The sequence below is a fragment of the Vicugna pacos genome, chromosome 20 (genome assembly GCF_048564905.1).
Source record: "Vicugna pacos chromosome 20, VicPac4, whole genome shotgun sequence".
In the NCBI taxonomy this organism is placed as follows: domain Eukaryota; kingdom Metazoa; phylum Chordata; class Mammalia; order Artiodactyla; family Camelidae; genus Vicugna; species Vicugna pacos.
The window spans coordinates 23,705,842-23,724,974 of NC_133006.1; the positions used below are offsets into that span (position 1 = coordinate 23,705,842).

The 19,133-nt window shown below is 56.1% G+C and overlaps 2 protein-coding genes and 1 non-coding gene across 7 annotated transcripts; 2 read left to right on the top strand and 1 right to left on the bottom strand.

Annotated features, from left to right (window-relative positions):
* The first annotated feature begins 1,537 nt into the window (after positions 1–1,537).
* Positions 1,538–4,157, top strand: ZBTB12 (zinc finger and BTB domain containing 12). The gene is made up of 2 exons (XM_072945322.1): positions 1,538–1,952; positions 2,454–4,157. The coding sequence occupies exon 2, from the start codon at positions 2,474–2,476 to the stop codon at positions 3,851–3,853; it is 1,380 nt and encodes a 459-aa protein (XP_072801423.1). The 5' UTR covers positions 1,538–1,952; positions 2,454–2,473; the 3' UTR covers positions 3,854–4,157.
* A 1,862-nt stretch (positions 4,158–6,019) lies between these two features.
* On the top strand, positions 6,020–18,774 carry EHMT2 (euchromatic histone lysine methyltransferase 2). 5 transcript variants are annotated; one of them, XM_072945332.1, is made up of 29 exons: positions 6,020–6,103; positions 6,750–6,816; positions 6,913–7,131; positions 7,224–7,477; positions 8,415–8,499; positions 8,590–8,630; positions 8,787–8,942; positions 10,660–10,692; positions 10,741–10,794; positions 10,916–11,030; positions 11,188–11,289; positions 11,510–11,658; positions 11,747–11,890; positions 11,977–12,212; positions 12,292–12,474; positions 12,592–12,674; positions 13,184–13,290; positions 13,392–13,514; positions 13,602–13,703; positions 14,521–14,625; positions 14,744–14,898; positions 14,986–15,153; positions 15,606–15,750; positions 16,113–16,190; positions 16,561–16,676; positions 16,778–16,864; positions 17,583–17,661; positions 17,798–17,973; positions 18,281–18,774. In XM_072945332.1, exons 1-29 carry the CDS (start codon positions 6,062–6,064, stop codon positions 18,459–18,461), a joined length of 3,585 nt encoding a protein of 1,194 aa, XP_072801433.1. In that variant the 5' UTR covers positions 6,020–6,061; the 3' UTR covers positions 18,462–18,774. The 5 variants fall into 5 exon arrangements, with proteins under 5 accessions (XP_072801433.1, XP_072801432.1, XP_072801434.1 ...); XM_072945331.1 differs by having other exon boundaries at positions 10,660–10,794; XM_072945333.1 differs by lacking the exon at positions 11,188–11,289 and having other exon boundaries at positions 10,660–10,794.
* On the bottom strand, positions 7,877–7,948 carry TRNAT-UGU (transfer RNA threonine (anticodon UGU)). Its single transcript has one exon. It is a non-coding gene; the product is annotated as a tRNA-Thr (tRNA).
* Positions 18,775–19,133: the final 359 nt, after the last annotated feature.

Below are 19,133 nucleotides of genomic sequence, written 5' to 3' on the forward strand. Positions count from 1 at the left end.
TTAGTCAAAGGAGAAAGGAGCTCTCACTGATGCAGCACCTGATATATGCCAGGCTCACATAACTCCACATTAGCTCTGTGAGGAATCCAGGGCCTCCAATTCAAAGATAACGATGCTGTGATTCAGAGAATTAAGTAACTTGCCCAAGGGCCCTCTTTTCATAAGTAGTGGAATATGGCTTTGAGCTTAGGTATGTCTGACACAAAAGCCAACATTCTTCCTGGAATCCACGTGGCCTAAAAACAAAGATATTTCTACAAAGAGGGATTTTAGAATAGAGAACTGGGTGAAGACATAAAAGTCAAAGAACTTAAACGAGAAAGGCAGATTAGAGGCACCACTGGAACACTGCCCCCACTGCCCCATCAAAGGGCATCCCTTGAGTTCAGGATTCGGTTTAAGTCAGCATCAAACTTTTATGGGTGGATGCTGACTAAATTGAAGCGAAATGACTTCAACAGTCAGTCATTTATTGTATGGCTTTTATTTGCAAAACATAACCCAAGACATAATTCATACAATCAAGAAGTTTACAATCTAATGGGGAAACCAGGTATTGAACACATTATATCACCAGCAGTTCCATCAGAATTAATATGTAAGGAAAATGCTCTAGTGTCCTGGAGGATGTAACAAACAAATCCAGTTGGCAGGAAACAGGAGCTTCTCCTGCATTTGGATGTGTGGGGAAATGAGTGTATGTATGAGAGATGCAAGGAAGAGGGAACCAGTCTTTAAGTCTTCAATAAAAGCCTGTGGTGAAGTTGTGGAGACTGCAGCTTATTTGGGAGTGACAAAGAAAGCAAACGTGCAGAATTGAGGGTGGTGGAGCTTTGACCTTGTGAATCTGGTGGAGGGGCAGGGATGGGAAGGACGGTTGTGGTTGGAAAGATTAAAGATAGTAGAATCTTATTAATGTAAATATTCACATAATTAGAACAATTAGTACTAGGGCTAATTGTACAGTAGGGTGAAATGGTCAAGGTCATTGACAGTACGAGGGTTTTTGCCTTGGCAAAAAATTGGGATCAATTTTGAGAATGTTGGCAGAGGCAGGACGGGTGTGATTTCACAAGATTTTGAGACAGAGAGGAAGTTAACGACACTGGATTGTTTGGCCTCGTAGGAAGTTAAATATCTTTTAGGACAGGAGTGCTGGGGTGGTTAGTAGCTTCAGAAGGCCTGGAAAAGTCTGGAAGTGTGGCTGGAGGAACTGTGAACAGGGGATGCAGACATGGGCAACAGCAACCAACATCCCCGATAGTCTCGGGTGGTCTGGGACCCCGGGAGGGGCGGGGATTGCAACCCGGGCCCCGCTCCGCACAGCTGGGTCAGTGCCGCACCACCTCCTATGAGCAGGTGGCAGCGCCGCCCGCGGGAAGCCAGGCAGGCGGGGAGCGCAGGGGGCGGGGCGCGCCTTGCGGGGCGCAGAGCAGGCTGCGCCGCGGGCCGCCGGGAGCGGGGGGCGGGCCCGAGCCGAGCGGGCCTCCGCGCGGCATTTGGCACGCACGCGCAGACCAGCCGCGGGGCCCGGAGGCACAGAGGAGGGGGAGCCAGAAAGAGGGGGGGTGCGGAACGTATTTCCGCTCTGGCGGACAAATAATAGCGGCCAAAGGGGAGGCCAGGCCGTCCGGCCCTTTAACCGGGTGGGGGGGCTGGTGAAGAAAGGAGGGTCGGGAAAGGGGGAATCCTGCTCCTTTAATTCCCTCCCCTTTTCCTTCTCTCTGAGTTCTAGCCGACGCCGCCGCGCGCGGGGCCTGGAACACACGGCACGAGCCGCCCCCGCCCCTCCTCCCTTACGCCCACGCGGAGCCAGCCCCGCGCGCGCGCGCGCGCCCCGTGCACCCCCGCGCCTGCGCGCTGCCCAGGCCCTGCCCGTGTGTGGGGGCGCAGTCGACCCCGGGGGGGTGGGGGAAATTGGGGGGGAAAAAAACCGCGCGGAACCGGGCCAGGTGAGAGGCGCGTGCACTCAGGGTCGTGGGGCGGGGGGGGCGTGCCAAGGAGTTCTGAACGTGGGGGGGGCGTGCACGATGCGTGCAGCCGGCGGGGGGAGGACGTGAAAGGCGCGTGCAAACGTGCAAAGGGGGGGGCGGAGGAATGAGGCAGCGGGTAAAGGGGGCGGGGTGAGAAGAGGCTGCAACCTGGGCCACCCTGGAGCCCCAGGCCTCTGCTCCCCTTTTTTCCGATCTTCCCCCGTGGGCGCGCGGGCTCGCCTCATCCTCGCGGGCGGTGGAGCTGGGGAGTGCGGACGCCGCTGCCCCGCCCCCGGGAACCACGCCTCCCTCTTTTCCGAGGGACAGCGCCTCCCCGGGGGCTGGGGAAACTGAGGAAGAGGCTTAAAGACTTGGTGCTCTGATGCTGGAGGGCCAGGCAAGAATGGGGGTGCGAGGCCTGGAGCCTTGGCTTAGGAAAGCCAGAGACCTTTGTCTCTGACCGGTTTCCTTCCCAACCAGGGTTGCCCACCCCCGCCACAATGGCCTCTGGGGTGGAAGTCCTGCGCTTCCAGCTGCCTGGCCACGAGGCCGCTACGCTGCGGAACATGAACCAGCTCCGCGCAGAGGAGCGGTTCTGCGACGTGACCATTGTGGCCGACAGCCTCAAGTTCCGCGGCCACAAGGTCATCCTGGCCGCCTGCTCGCCGTTCTTGCGGGACCAGTTCCTGCTGAACCCCAGCTCTGAGCTGCAGGTCTCCCTGATGCACAGTGCGCGCATAGTGGCTGACTTGCTTCTCTCTTGCTACACGGGAGCCCTGGAATTCGCTGTCAGAGACATCGTTAACTACCTGACGGCAGCCTCCTACCTGCAGATGGAGCACGTGGTGGAGAAATGCCGGAACGCCCTCAGCCAGTTCATCGAGCCCAAAATAGGCCTCAAAGAGGATGGGGTCAGCGATGCCAGCCTTGTGAGCAGTGTCAGTGCCACCAAATCCCTCCTCCCTCCTGCCAGGACCCCAAAGCCAGCCCCCAAACCCCCACCTCCACCCCCTCTTCCCCCTCCACTCCTGAGGCCTGTAAAGCTAGAGTTCCCGCTGGATGAGGACCTGGAGCTGAAGGCCGAGGAAGAGGATGAGGACGAGGACGAGGACGTGTCTGATATCTGCATCGTCAAGGTGGAATCAGCCCTGGAGGTGGCACACCGGCTCAAACCTCCCGGAGGCCTGGGAGGAGGTCTGGGCATCGGAGGCTCTGTGGGCAGCCACCTTGGGGAGCTGGCCCAGAGCAGCGTGCCCCCCAGCACCGTGGCCCCACCACAGGGCGTGGTGAAAGCCTGCTACAGCCTGTCCGAGGACGCGGAAGGGGAGGGCCTGCTGTTGATCCCCGGAGGCCGGGCCAGTGTGGGGGCCACCTCAGGTCTAGTGGAAGCAGCTGCGGTGGCCATGGCTGCCCGGGGGGCGGGGGGCAGCCTGGGGGCAGGGGGCAGCCGGGGACCCCTGCCCGGAGGCTTTTCCAGTGGAAATCCCCTAAAGAACATCAAGTGCACCAAGTGCCCGGAAGTGTTCCAGGGCGTGGAGAAGCTGGTCTTCCATATGCGGGCACAGCACTTCATCTTCATGTGCCCGCGCTGCGGCAAGCAGTTCAACCACAGCAGCAACCTCAACCGCCACATGAACGTGCACCGTGGCGTCAAGTCGCACTCGTGTGGCATCTGCGGCAAGTGCTTCACGCAGAAGTCCACGCTGCACGACCACCTAAACCTCCACTCTGGAGCGAGGCCCTATCGCTGCTCCTACTGCGACGTGCGCTTCGCTCACAAGCCTGCCATTAGGCGGCACCTCAAGGAGCAGCACGGCAAGACCACGGCCGAGAACGTGCTGGAGGCCAGTGTGGCTGAAATCAACGTCCTCATCCGCTAGCACTAGTAGGGCAGGCACTGGGTCCCTGGGCTAGGTGGAAAAGGGGCTCCCTGGCCCAGGAGAATAGGGGGTGGGGGGTCGGGGGCAGACAGGTACGGTGAGGAGCCTGAGCAGACACACACATCCTGAGGGAGAGGCCGAAGATTCCTTAGAAGACTGCCTCTTCAGAAGAAAAGGATGGAGAGGAAGAGGGTTCTTTGAGAAGGCCAAGGGAATAGGGGGGAGGGGGGTCCCAAAGAAAGATTTTCTTCTCTTAGAGGTGCATGGATATGTGGAGGGAGGGAAAAGGTCCTATGGGATGAGGAGGGGAAAAGGCTGGAAAATGTTTTATTTCCGGCTAAGGCTGTCCAGGAAGAGGTTCTGACATTTCTTGAGGTAGGGGGTGGGTGGGTGGGAAGTGGGAGGGGATTTGGCAGGAGGCAGTTTAATTGCTCCTGCTTAGAATAGATCCTTGGGAGAGGGAACGGTAGGGGGAAGGATTATTGAATTCCAGAAAAGGAAGGGGGAGACAGTTCTTGCATGCTGGGGGAATGGGACTGTGGGTACAAGGCTCACCAAAATTGTAGGGAGAACAAAGTAAGGTGGAAGGTAGGGGAACATGGGGGTGAGCATCCTTGGTAGATATTGGGAAGCGGGGTACAATAGCAAGAACTACGAATAGTGGTGGGGGTGGGGGGTAGGGCACTTAGATGAGAGGACACAAGAAGGGCTGTTGAGGGGGAGGGAAAGGAGTAGAGACTTATACAGTATTTTTTAAGAAAACAAAACGTATTTTTTAGGATTTTTTCTGGAGTTTGGGGTTTTAGTTTTTCTGCTTTTGTTTTCCACAAAATAAAAAAAAAACTTTTTTTTCTTTATACTTTGTCTGGCAACTGTGTGTAAATGACTGTCCCACTTCACCCTCTGGTGCCATTTGCGAAGTACCCCAAGGTCACAACTCATGCAGGCCCATGCCTGAAGGAGCCTTGACAGGGGAAGGGGAATGTGACAAGGGGGTTCCTCTGGCCAGAGAACCTCCCTCCCCAGTTCTACATCCTGAACAACTGGCAGATACCTCACAGCATAAGGTTCCATGATTGTTTGGCAGAGGCTTTAACACAACCTGCTCCTCTAGTTGAAGAGTTCAGTGTCAGGGCTAGGGATGGGATTCTAGGTGTGATTGTGGTGCCCACCAAAATTGTAAGCAGGATCCTGTGTTTGAGCCTGTTTTTGGTCTGAGGAAAGGGTTCATGTCCTTGGGAAAGCTAAAAACCACTGTTCAGATTAGGGTATGGGGAAGACTACAATTCCCAGAGAACTCTGGAATCCTTAACCAAAAAGAACTACAGTTCCCAGGAGGCCTTGAATTGGCCTCAGGTGCCCTATATCCCAACCACCTGCCTGTGTCAAATACTGCATGTGAAATACAGATATTATCCAAAATTTGACCATAATGTAATACCTAAAGGGATGGTACTCTATTGCTGCCAAAGTTGTGTGTCTTGGTGTAATATTCATACTTCCACTGTTGGCTGGGCTATGACCCACGGAGTGCCTGGCTATCCTTGTTAAGTGTTTGGCCAAAAAAAAAAAGGTTACTTACTGTCACCAGACAGTAATGACTCGGGTCTCTGGGGGCTTACCTGGATCCCTAGTGCTTGTGGTGGCGTAACACGTCTGGCATAAACAGAAAACACATTTAGCCCCAGGTTTTCAAAAGGGGTCGCTGCTCCAGGGGACCCTGAAGCAGCATGCTAAAACCAGCCAAGATTAAATGTGTCCTCCGCGCATCCCCATCGCCCCCTTCTTGCTCGTTAGAGAAGCGAGGCCAAAATTGAGGCCGAGCTTTCTGTCTAGTGACCCAGAAACTAGAAAGCAACCAGCAGCAGGAGAAGCACACGCGGGTAGGACTGGAAATACAGCCACTGCCTAGAGAGCCGGGAGGCTCAGACGCTACGTAGTTACCTAAAACCAGGTGGGGAATGGAGAAGCCACACCTGGGCTCAAGGCGTGCCTCGCCTTCAGCTAGCCGCTGGGCTGAGGCCAGGAATGGCAGAAATTCCTGCAGCCCCCAGCTTAGGACGGCCACTGCCATCTCCCAGGCCGCTCTCGAGGGAAGATAGCCAGAAAGCGCGTAGTGGCTCCTTTAAGGCTCCTCCTAGCCCTCCCTCCCCCGCCCACGTGACCCGGGGCGGCCGCGCGCCGGCTCGGCCCCCCGCGCAAGCGGCGATGGCGGCGGCGGCGGGAGCTGCAGCGGCGGCGGCCGCCGAGGTGCGGAAGGGGAGGGGGAGAGGCGGGTGCATGCCCGCGCGCGCGCCCGGGGGAAGCGCGCGCCCGTGCAATGCTCCGGGGGTGCAACGGGGCCGGGGGGCCCGGGCGGGACTTGCAGCAATCCGGAGGGCCAGCACCGGGGGCGGATGAGGGGACCAGGGGGTGGGAGGTGGGGGGAGTGGGCACGGAGGCGCGCGTGCAGCCGCCGGCTGCCCCCGAGTGGGCAGCGGGCGCTGGGGCCGCAGGAACACGCGTGAGGGGCACGAGGGGCCGTCCACCGGGCTGGGGGGCAGCGGGCGCTGGAGGGGTTGGTGCCCGGGGTCCCCGGGGCCTGGGGGACAAAGGGGGAGCGGCGCGTGCAGCCGGGAGGAGGGGGCGGGGCCGGGGCGCGGAGGCCCCGCCCCCTCCCCCTCCTCTCTTCTCGGTCCCTGAGATGAGGGGTCTACCGAGAGGGAGGGGGCTGATGCGTGCTCGGGGGAGGGGTCGTGCGGCCCCTCCGGGCAGCCGAGGCCGCGGAAGAGGGGGCCCCCACAGAGGAAGAGGTAGGCCCCGGAGCCTACTCTCTCTTCCCAGGGCCCAGGCGTCCTGGGCCCCCCACCTTCCTACCGGACTGACCAGCTCTCCTATCCCTTGTGTCCCCTCCCAGGGGGAGGCCCCCGCTGAGATGGGGGCGCTGGTGCTGGAGAAGGAGCCCAGAGGAGCCACCGAGAGAGGTGAGTGCAGCAGAACCGGGCCCGGTTGGACCTTCACCTCCCCCAACACAGGATCTTCTGAGCCTTTAGCCCTGAACTTTTTCTCTTCCATTACAGTTCATGGCTCTTTGGGGGATACCCCTCGTAGTGAGGAGACTCTGCCCAAGGCCAACCCCGACTCCTTGGAGCCTGCTGGTCCCTCTTCCCCAGCCTCTGTTACTGTCACCGTCGGCGATGAGGGGGCAGACACCCCTGTAGGGACCACACCGCTAATTGGGGAGGAACCGGAGAATCTTGAGGGAGATGGGGACCTCCATGGGGGCCGCATCCTGCTGGGTGAGAGGCAAAAGAGTCTGGGGGTGAGGTGGGGTCTTCTCTGACTCTGCCATCTCTCTTATCTTGCCTCCTGCCTGCCTTCTGTTTTCCAGGCCATGCCACAAAGTCATTCCCATCTTCCCCCAGCAAGGGGGGTACCTGTCCCAGCCGAGCCAAGATGTCGATGACAGGGGCAGGAAAATCACCTCCATCAGTCCAGAGTTTGGCTATGAGGCTGCTGAGTATGCCTGGGGCCCAGGGGGCAGCAGCAGCAGGGCCTGAACCCCCTCCAGCCACTGCCAGCCCCGAGGGGCAGCCCAAGATCCACCGAGCCAGAAAAACCATGTCCAAACCAGGAAATGGACAGGTGAGGTTTAGGGGCAGGGTTGTGGCTGGTTGGGAGAGACGGGGTAATCAACCAGAAATCCCTGGTGGGCTGCTCTTTTACAGTTTAGCTTCGGGCCTTTTCTTACCCAATCACTGCTTCACATATTTACAGAGGGGCTACTGTGTCTCAAATTGTGGACTGAGGCTTAATCTGTGGGCAGACAGGTTCCTATCATCCTGAGGTTTACATTCTTAAGGAGAGAGGAGTAGATATACAAATGTTAAAGAGTTAATCATGTAGTAAATGTCTTAATAACTCTTATGTTAATGAGTAGAGAAACTTCCAAACACTTTTTCCTTTCTACCTCAAAACAAGCCCCAAGGGAAATTCTCCCTCCCTTTTTTTTTGGTGCGGAGCAGTTGGTTTATTTATTTTTAATGAAAGTACTGGGGGTTGAACCCAGGACCTCATGCACACAAAGCATGCACTCTGCCACTGAGGTATACCCTCCTCCCTTCTCCCTCCCTTCTGTGAAACTGCCCCCTCCTCCCTTTGAAAGGTTTGACTGTGAATCTCTATAGAGAAGGAGTTGAGAGCCACAGAAATGACATAGGGAAATGACAAGGGACCCAGAATCTCAGAAGCTTTACAACAGTGTTTTTAGGGCTCTTGGTATCATGTTGTTCTAAGTATGGTTTGGGTAGCTTTGGTCAAGACCTTAACCTTTGTTTTCTCATCTGGGAAATGGGGAGAAAAGGCCTGCTGCGGTGTGCTCAGAGAGTTCAGCAAGCATTAGATGTTGGATGTGCTCAACACACTTCCTCTTGGGGAAACTGTTCTTGTTATCGCCACGGAGCTTCTGATGGCATTTTTGAGGGTGTGGCTCACCAGCCCATTCCTACCTGGGGCTCTAGGCTAATCCAGGCAGAACCATAGATGCTCCCTGACCCTAAATGTACTCCCTCTTGGCCCCCAGCCCCCAGTCCCTGAGAAGCGGCCCCCTGAAGTGCAGCATTTCCGCATGAGTGATGATGTGCACTCGCTGGGGAAGGTGACCTCAGGTCAGTCCCACCCCCCACCTACCTGTGCCTTGATATGGCCTGTCCTGAGGGTTTAGAATACAGGCCTGACTCCTCTTTCTGTCTTTCCAGATGTGGCCAAAAGAAGGAAGCTGAACTCAGGAGGTGGCCTGGTGAGCCAGGAGAGGCTGGGAAGAGGGCCTCTCCACCTGGGGGGCTGCTCCCAGGGACCCCAGGAGCTGGGGCTCCATCTCACCCTCAAGGGAAATGGAGGGTTAGGGAGGGAATGCCAGCAGTTTCCTTTTTTTTTTTTTTTTCACTTTTTCTAGTCGGAGGAGTTGGGTTCTGCCCGGGGTTCGGGAGACATGACCCTGGAGAAAGGGGACCCCGGGTCCCTGGAGGAGTGGGAGACAGTGGTGGGGGATGACTTCAGTCTGTACTATGATTCCTACTCTGTGGATGAACGAGTGGACTCTGACAGCAAGGTGAGAGGGAGCCGACGGCCCTCCCAGCCAGCACTCCCCCACGCCCAGGGCTGGCTCTCCAGTCCTTCCTGCCCCCCTTTTTTCTCTTTCCTTTTCTGAACACCCACTAATTCACTGCCCCATCCTGTCTATAACTTATTTCCACTGTGTGCCCTACCTCATTCTTCCCTGTGCCCCTCTCCACAGTGGTAGTCACCGTCCTGGACTGAGGGTTTAACGTCCCATTTTATGGTTTATTTGTTGTTTACTTGTTTATTCCTTTGCTCATTATTTGGTTTTATTTCACATATATGTTTGCCTGTGCAACGTAATGCTTGGTCTTATTTTGCTTTTCATTTGTTTTATTGTGGTAACTTTCAAATATAACAAAAATAGAATAGATAGCCCCCAGGGAGCCTGTCACCCCAGCTCCAAGGATTATCAATACACAGCTCTTCTCAGCTGTTCCTCCCCTAGTGCACCCATACCTACTGGATTGTTTCAAAGCAAATCCCAAACACCATATCATTTTATCTAGAAATACTCCAATATGTATCTCAAAACATAAGACCCCTCTCTGTTTTTTAACATCACTGCATTACTCTTTTCACACCTGAAAAAATTTACAAATGATTCCTTAATACTATCACCTTGCTACTAGTCAGTCTTAACATTTCTTCAGTTGTTTCATAAATGGGTTTTGTGTGTCCTGATTCGAGTTAGATCCATACCTTGATTTGATTATTTGTCTTAGGTCTCTCTTGATGTATAGGTTCCCTGTCTTCTAAAAAAAAAAAAAAAATTCTTGCTATTTATTTGTTGAGGAAACCAAGTCAGTTGTCCTACAGAATTCGTATTTGGGAGTTGGCTGCTTGGGTGGGGATTGACACATAACTCTACCCAATGTTCCTTACAGACTGATAGATCCAAAAGTGTGATCAGCTTCAGATGCCTTTTTTTTTTTTTTTCAATTTGGTAAGACTTGATAGCTGGTACAAGTGTTTCCTGTTGCATCACATCAGGTTTAGAACATCTGGTGTTTTATTAGTGAAGTTAAGATTGATCAGTGGATTCAGGAGATGTCAGCCTGATCCTCGTTATAAAGTTTCTGATTAGTTTTTCATCTACTGTGGATTGTTTTGTTGTTCTCTTCTGAAATTTTACTTGCTTGCCTTATTTTTTATGAAGTATAGTTGATTTACAATGTTATATTAATTCTGGTGTACAGCATAGTGATTCATTTGTACATATATGTTCTTTTTCATTATAGGCAATTACAAGGTATTGAATAGAGTTCCCCATGCTGTACAGTAGGACCTTGTTGTTTATGTATTTTATATATAGTAGTGAGTAGCTACAAATTCATTTAGTGTTTTTAGTTTTGCCTATTTACAAACTTCATAAAGAACACTGTACTATACTTTTGTCATTAGGAACTTACCCTTTTTTTTTCCTTAACATGTTGTCAAGACTCATACGTGTTGTTGCATGTAACCATGGCAGCTTATTTTTCAATACCATTTAATATTCTACACCGCCTCTCTTTATCAAACGCTTTCCTCGCTTTTCCTGCCCCCACTCATCTCCACCAGGGAGCCATCCTTGGGGAGCTGCTGTTATTTTTTTGTTTCCCCCTCATCCTCTGTGTCCTGCTCTGCCTCTCTCCCAAGTTTCCCCAGAAGAGAGCTGTGGCCTGTGGGTCATTATTTCTGAGAGCCCTATTTTGCCTCTCTCTCAGTCTGAGGTTGAAGCTCTGGCTGAACAACTGAGTGAGGAAGAGGAGGAAGAGGAGGAGGAGGAAGAGGAAGAGGAGGAGGAGGAGGAAGAAGAAGAAGAAGAGGAAGATGAAGAGTCAGGCAACCAGTCTGACAGGGTAGGAGCTGGAGGCTGGTGTTCCCGGAGGGATGGGGGCTGCGGGGCCTGAGGCCTGAGTCCTCAGAGGAGGGGGTTGTGGGCTCGGGGCCGGGCTCGCTAACTCTTTTCCTCCTCCCTAGAGTGGTTCCAGTGGCCGGCGCAAAGCCAAGAAGAAGTGGCGGAAGGACAGCCCGTGGGTGAAGCCGTCACGGAAAAGGCGGAAGCGGGAGCCTCCAAGGGCCAAGGAGCCACGAGGTGAGGAGTGTCCCTTGCTTTGGGTCTCCTCCTCCAGCCCCTTCCCAGCCCCCAGAAAGCATGCATGGACACACACGCTCAGCATGCACACCCGCATGTACCCACGCGTCCAGGCACCTGTGAGCTCGCACTCTCACTCTCTCTGTCTCTGTGTCAGGAGTGAATGGTGTGGGCTCCTCAGGCCCCAGTGAGTACATGGAGGTCCCTCTGGGGTCCCTGGAGCTGCCCAGCGAGGGGACCCTCTCCCCCAACCACGCTGGTAATTGCCAATTGCTGGGATAGGGAGCCACTAGGGGGCGCCCTCGGGGCTGGAGGGAATGGGGAGGAGGGAGACCCCGCTGAAGCCGGGGTGTCCATGGCCAGACTCTGGGGGTTCTGGAGCATGGAGGGAAAGTCAAGGTGGGGGTGAAAGGCCCCAAAGGGGGTCCCAGTGAGTGAGGGGCTGGGCCTCCCTCAGCTAGATTTTTCCTCCATCCAAGGGGTGTCCAATGACACGTCTTCGCTGGAGACAGAGCGCGGATTTGAGGAGTTGCCCCTCTGCAGCTGTCGCATGGAGGCACCCAAGATAGACCGCATCAGCGAGAGAGCGGGGCACAAGTGCATGGCCACGGAGAGTGTGGATGGAGAGGTGGGCCTGAGGGCTGGTAGGTGAGACACCAGGGATCCAGCCCCAGGCCCCGGCCTCACCTTTTCTCTCCTGTCCTCACTGCGTACAGCTGTCAGGCTGCAATGCTGCAATCCTCAAGCGGGAGACCATGAGACCATCAAGCCGTGTGGCACTCATGGTGCTCTGTGAGACCCACCGCGCCCGTATGGTCAAACACCACTGCTGCCCAGGCTGTGGCTATTTCTGTACAGCGGTGAGTGACCAGTGGGGCAGACAGGCAGCGTGCCTCACAGGGGCGGGGGCTCCCGGAGCCCGACCACATTGTTTCCCTGCCCCCAGGGCACCTTCCTGGAGTGCCACCCCGACTTCCGTGTGGCCCATCGCTTCCACAAGGCCTGTGTGTCCCAGCTGAACGGGATGGTCTTCTGTCCCCACTGCGGGGAGGATGCATCTGAGGCCCAGGAGGTGACCATCCCCCGGGGGGATGGGGTGACCCCACCGGCTGGCGCTGCAGCCCCTGCCCCACCGCCCCTGGCCCAGGATGCCCCTGGGAGAGCAGACACTTCCCAGCCCAGGTACTGGCCTTGCCCTTCCCTTGTGTCTGTTCTCTGCCCCCTCCCCTTCTCCCCTAGACATCCACACCTTCTCCCACAGCGCCCGGATGCGAGGGCATGGGGAGCCCCGGCGTCCACCCTGTGACCCCCTGGCTGACACCATTGACAGCTCGGGGCCCTCCCTAACCCTGCCCAATGGGGGCTGCCTCTCAGCTGTGGGGCTGCCACCGGGGCCAGGCCGGGAGGCCCTGGAAAAGGCCCTGGTCATCCAGGAGTCGGAGAGGTGAGTAGGGGTTGCTCTAGGGCACTGCACCTAGGACTGGGGCTGGAGATCTGTATCTGCAGGGGTTGGGCCTGGTGCTTGAATCTGAGGAGCCTACCCCTTCCCTCACCACGGCAGGCGGAAGAAACTCCGTTTCCACCCCCGGCAGTTGTACCTGTCAGTGAAGCAGGGGGAGCTGCAGAAGGTGATCCTGATGCTGTGTGAGTACTCTGCTCCTTGTTCAGCAGACCTTGACTGAACACCGATTATATACCAGCCACTGGGCTCGGGGCCAGGAGCGCAGTAGTGAAGATGTCATCCTTGCCCCTAAGGACTCAGTGGGGTGGGGGACGCAGATACACAAATAACCCGTGGTGATGGGGACTGTGGTAGCGATGAGCACAGAGGCTCTGGGTACTGTTCTGAGTGCTCGTGCAGGTCCAGCCACATAAGTCTCCCAGCAGACGCCCAGAGAGGTTAACTCCCTTGCCCAGTGCACAGTGGAACTAAGAGGCAGGGGCAGGGCTGGTTTGAATTCAGGCAGAACTGGTGCTCATAACTTCCTACTCTTTGAGAAGTGCTGTGGCGGAAGTGAGCACAGAGAAGGTTCAGGAGGGGTCCCTGACCTAGGTTGGGACCCTGAGAAGCCTTCCTGGAGGAGGTGCCACCCTTCCCTAGCTCACTTACTACTTGTCCCTCCCTTTCCCGGTGTGGCGGGCTCTCCCCACAGTGGACAACCTGGACCCCAACTTCCAGAGCGACCAGCAGAGCAAGCGCACGCCCCTGCACGCGGCTGCCCAGAAGGGCTCTGTGGAGATCTGCCACGTGCTGCTGCAGGTCAGTGCGGGCCCGGCCCTCCGCCTCATTGATCAGGCCCTTGGACCCCCTCCCTAACCCAGGGCCTCCCTGGTGCCAGCCCATGTGCCCCGTCCTTGCAGGCTGGAGCCAACATCAACGCAGTGGACAAGCAGCAGCGGACACCGCTGATGGAGGCCGTGGTGAACAACCACCTGGAGGTGGCGCGCTACATGGTACAGCGTGGCGGCTGCGTCTACAGCAAGGTGGGCAGCCGGGCGGGCGGGCGCCTGGGCTCAAGGATTGGGCTTGAGGTGCCAGCCAGAGGACTCACCTGTCCGCATCTCCCTCAGGAGGAAGATGGCTCCACCTGCCTCCACCACGCAGCCAAAATTGGGAATCTGGAGATGGTCAGTCTGCTGCTCAGCACGGGACAGGTGGACGTCAACGCCCAGGTCAGCGGCCTGGCCTCGGGCTCAGCCCTTGGGGTCCTTGGCTTAGCCTGGAGTTTCGGGTCTCCTTTCTCTTTCATCTGACTTTTGACGCTTTCCCTGCATTTCACGCTACTCTGGTCTGTCCCATCTCTTTTTCCTTCGTTATTTGTATTTCTCTTCATCGATTTTTGTTTCTTCTTTCTTTCTGTTTATCTGTTTTCAAAACAACAAGTTGCTGCCTTAATCTCTGGAGCTGTCCAGTGAGATTCTTTATTAGCTCTTAGTTTTTCACATTTTAGATGTGTTTTGGTCTATATTTTTCTTGCTCTTTGAATTGTTCCATCCTTTGTCCAAGAGAAGCTCCTTGAAGTTGGCTCCTATGGCTTTTGATATGACCCAGTAGCCTTTGAGAGCATCCTTTTCAGTGCATATCCTGCCCCAGACTCAGAATCAATCATTTCTCTAAGAAACTGGTTCCTTTAAGTGGGAAGTATTTTTCAGACTACAGTTTGTGTTCCTAGGGTGGTTGTTGCTGTTGGGTCTCTGCTTCTAGGGCTTTTGAGTGGGCAGACCTAGGAAATACGTATTTTTTTAGAAAGAGAAAAATTACTTCACAGCCTTGAGCAGTAGACAGTATTAGTTTCATTTTATAAATGGGAAAACTAAGACCCAGCGATGGTAAATGACTTGCCCAAGGCCCTGCAGCCTGTGAGTGGTGGGGCTGGGATTCAGGCTCGGAGTCTAGCTCCAGAGCCTGTGCTCTTGACCACCTGCTGCTTGGGTGAGCAGGGCCAGAGCTGCCGCCCGAGCCCCTACCTCCCTCCCTTCCCACCCACAGGACAGTGGGGGGTGGACGCCCATCATCTGGGCCGCAGAGCACAAACACATCGAGGTGATCCGCATGCTGCTGACCCGGGGTGCTGACGTCACCCTCACAGACAACGTGAGTGAGAGTTTGGTCGGGATGGGGGAGGTGGTAACCACCCCGAGCCCCTGAGCAAGGTGCAGGCTGTGTTCCAGGACTCCCTGCCTGGGCCACCTCTCCCCTCCCACCTCCACAGGAGGAGAACATCTGCCTGCACTGGGCTTCCTTCACCGGCAGCGCCGCCATCGCTGAGGTCCTCCTGAACGCCCGCTGCGACCTCCACGCTGTCAACTACCACGGGGACACGCCCCTGCACATCGCAGCCCGGGAGAGCTATCACGACTGCGTGCTGTGAGCTCCCTGTCCCCTACACACACCTGGACGCCCCTCTGCCCCCTTCACGGCCCCGGACCCCATGGGCTTCCTGTCCTCTCCCAGGTTGTTCCTGTCACGTGGTGCAAACCCCGAGCTGCGGAACAAAGAGGGGGACACCGCGTGGGACCTGACTCCTGAGCGCTCTGACGTGTGGTTTGCGCTCCAGCTCAACCGCAAGCTGCGGCTAGGGGTGGGGAACAGGGCCATCCGCACTGAGAAGATCATCTGCCGGTGAGCGGTGCTCTCCCCGCACCCACAACCACCTCCTGCCCTTCCCCAGGCCCTGCTGAACCCTCAGGACATCCCCCAGCCCCGCCCCACACCCCACTGGGTCCCCAGAACCACCCCCTGCTCCCCAACACACACTCATCAGCTCAGACTGCCTGATACAGCAAATAAAAATAGAAAACACCCAGTTACACCAGAATTTCAGATGAACAGTGCATACTCTTTTAGTGTGTGTCCCAGGCAGTATTTGGGACACGCTTATACTAAAAAACTATTTCTTGTTTATCTGAAATTCAAATTTAATGGCGTGTTCTGCATTTCATCTGGGAACTTTACTCCCCATGCCCTGATGAACCGCCAGAACCACCCTCTCCCCTCCCACTACTCTCTCCTTGCACCTAGGGGAGCCCTCACCCCATGCTCTGGTCACCCAGCTCCATCTCTCCTCCTGCCAGGGATGTGGCTCGGGGCTACGAGAATGTGCCCATTCCCTGTGTCAACGGCGTGGACGGGGAGCCCTGCCCGGAGGATTACAAGTACATCTCGGAGAACTGCGAGACGTCCACCATGAACATCGACCGCAACATCACCCACCTGCAGGTGAGTGCGGGGCCTGGGCCCTGCCAGAGGGACACCCAGAGCCGCCCAGTACAGCTGGGCAAGCTGTGGGTCAAGAGTACCTGGCCAAGGTGGTGGGGCTGAAAAGGAGCTCCGGTGTGGGCCTGTGTCCACCTGGGGAAGGGTCCTTCTTCTAGGACACGTGAAGGTATCCCCTGGGCTCACGGTAGCCCTGGAGACACCCCCATCAGCAGTATCTTGATTCCCCCTCACCCTGAGACCATCACTATCACTGCCGGACAATGTGGACCCTAGAGAAAAGACAGCTGTTAGGGAGCAGGGAGCCCTAGAAGCTGGGGGGCTCATTCTGGGGGAGGATGAGCTGACCCTGCCTCCCGCCCCAGCACTGCACGTGTGTGGATGACTGCTCCAGCTCCAACTGCCTGTGTGGCCAGCTCAGCATTCGCTGCTGGTATGACAAGGTACGTGCCCTTGCTCTGGCCACATGCTTATCCACTCCTTTGGAGGAGCTGGCCTCTGACACCAGCTCCCTGTGACCTTGTCCCTCACCTCCTACCCAGTTGGGGAAGTGGCAGAGAAAGCAGGGCAAGACCTGGGTTTCCTAGGATGTTACCAGGACAGAGATGGGCCTGGCCCAGGTTTATGCAAATCAAGGGCAATGATTGTGTGCTTCCTGTTCCCTGAACTCAGAGCATATGTGGCCTCCCCCAGCCTGTCCTCCCTGTCTCTGGGTTGGGGTCAGCGGTGGATTTTTCTGTGAAGTCTTGAGAGCCCTGGGCAGCTGAAGTGGGCACCATAAGAAACCATTGTCCTCCCCTCCCTTGATCCCAGGATGGGCGGCTGCTTCAGGAATTTAACAAGATTGAGCCCCCACTGATTTTCGAGTGTAACCAGGCATGCTCCTGCTGGAGAAACTGCAAGAACCGGGTAGTACAGAGTGGCATCAAGTGAGGCCCCCACTGCAGCCCACCCTCACCCCTTATCTCTTCCCTCCCATGGGGCGCTTCCAAGTCACTCCACCCAATATCACCCTCTCCCCCATCCCCAGGGTGCGACTGCAGCTCTACCGAACAGCCAAGATGGGCTGGGGGGTCCGCGCCCTGCAGACCATTCCCCAGGGGACTTTCATCTGCGAGTGAGTTGGCGGGGGGGGGGCATACTTTGGCTCCTGGGGGCGAGGGGCTGGGTGCAGTGCCACAGCTGACTCCCAGGCCCCCTTCCCTGCTCTCCTCGCTGTTGGATCCCACCTCTTTTTGCTGCCCCTACTCCAGCCAGCCTCCTCTGACCCCCATCCTCCAAGCCTCTGCTCTGCCCAGACCACAGAGACTGTGTCTTCCTCCCTCTCCCCTGCCTTTCCCAACTGGAGACAGACAGACCTGGGTTGAGCCCCACTCTGCCACTGGGTGTCCTTGCCCAAGTAACAGTCTCTTTGAGCCTCGTTTTTTTTTTGGTCTGCAAAATGGAGGTGATAAATAGCTACCTTTCTGTTTACCCCAGGGGCCTCTCCATCCATCAGCTCTTTCTCTTCCCAGCATCTGTAACCTCTTCCTGACCTCCAGCTTTTTATTCCATGGCCTTCAAACTTAATCTAGATCTCCTTTGGCCTTTAAAAAAAAACTGCCCTTCAGCCCCATTTGCCAATTTAAGAGACCATTCAGGCCTGTCCCAACACACACCCACTTCCAGATAATGTCCATTGTCCTCCAGGCCCACTGTGCCTTGGGTCACCCACCCCAGCAGCGTTGATCTGTGAGATTCACAGACAGTGACTGGGACAGCTGTAGAAGAGGATTCCTGGGGTGGTGAGGAGAGACAGGGCCTGGAGCCTGCTCCCAGTAACCCGTGCTCAACAGGTATGTCGGAGAGCTGATCTCTGATGCTGAGGCTGACGTGAGGGAGGATGATTCTTATCTCTTCGACTTAGACAACAAGGTGGGCAGAGACCCCTCTGTCCCTCCCCAGTCAAAGGATGGAAACCTGGGGAGGAGGGACTGGATGGCCAGGGGTGGGGAGTTTGGTCAGGCCAGCAGGGTAGTGTTGGACGTGATGAGTGACACCATTCCCTCAGGATGGAGAGGTGTACTGCATCGATGCCCGTTACTACGGCAACATCAGCCGCTTCATCAACCACTTGTGTGACCCCAACATCATCCCTGTCCGTGTCTTCATGTTACACCAAGACCTGAGATTTCCACGCATTGCCTTCTTCAGTTCCCGAGACATCCGGACTGGGGAGGAGCTGGGGTGAGGTGTCCTGGGGCTCGGCCAGGGATATGGGAGATGCAGCAAGCCTAGGACCAAAAACAGAAGGCTGGAGAGTGCCCGGTTCCCATGTGTGCGTTAGAGCAGAGCTTCTCCGCTGTAGACAGTCCTGAGCCTCACAGATTTTGGTTCAGTAGGTTTGGGATGGGGCCTGAGAGTCTTCATTTCCACCAACCTACGAGGCAGTGCTGGTGCACAGGTACATAGAACGTGGGAGGGCTTAGAGCCCATGGGCTGGGTGCTTTGGCGTGGGGCTGGGTCCCACAGACCTCTTGTGCTCCTCTGACAGGTTCGACTATGGTGACCGCTTCTGGGACATCAAAAGCAAATATTTTACCTGTCAGTGTGGTTCTGAGAAGTGCAAGCACTCAGCTGAGGCCATTGCCCTGGAGCAGAGCCGCCTGGCCCGCCTGGACCCCCACCCGGAGCTGCTGCCTGAGCTCAGCTCCCTGCCCCCTGTCAACCCCTGAGAGTGGACCACCCACCCCGCCCCATGGCCACCTGCTCAGCAGCCACCTCTGCCCTTGCTGCTCACAGTCCACACCTGAGGGTGCTACCATCTTCTCTCCCCCGCCCCTTCACACATTCCTCAGCCAGAGATCCCAGCCAGGCCCTGGAGGTCTGACAGCCCCTCTCTCCCAGAGCTGGTTCCTCCCTGGGAGGGTGACTTCAGGGCAGGCCACCCCCCACCCCCATCCTCAGCTTAAGTTTGATGAATTGAAATTGGGCCTCTATGCTAACTGGTTTCCTTTGTTCTCAATAAACGTTGGGTTTGGTAATAAACTGAGTCACTGTTGATGAGGAAGCACACAGGGCCGGAGGAATGTGGGTCCCAGGGGGCACAGAGAGGGAATGGGAAGCAGGCCAGACAGGTGTGCTGGTGTGGACAGCCACCTGGGGGGAGGCGGGGGCTGTGGGGGATTACTGTGGGCAGGGTCTAGTCAAGGGCAAATCTCATCTCCACACTTAATCTTTGGCAGGAGAGTGTGGGTGTGAGAGTACCACGATTGAGGTAGTTTGCAAAACCATGAAGGATTTTCTTAGAGCAAGTGTTCCAGGCCATGGTCCATGAGGCCCGCAATAAGCAACCCTAACCTGAAACCCTGTCCCAGGCTTGCTTTCCAGCCCTCCGCTGGAGTCAG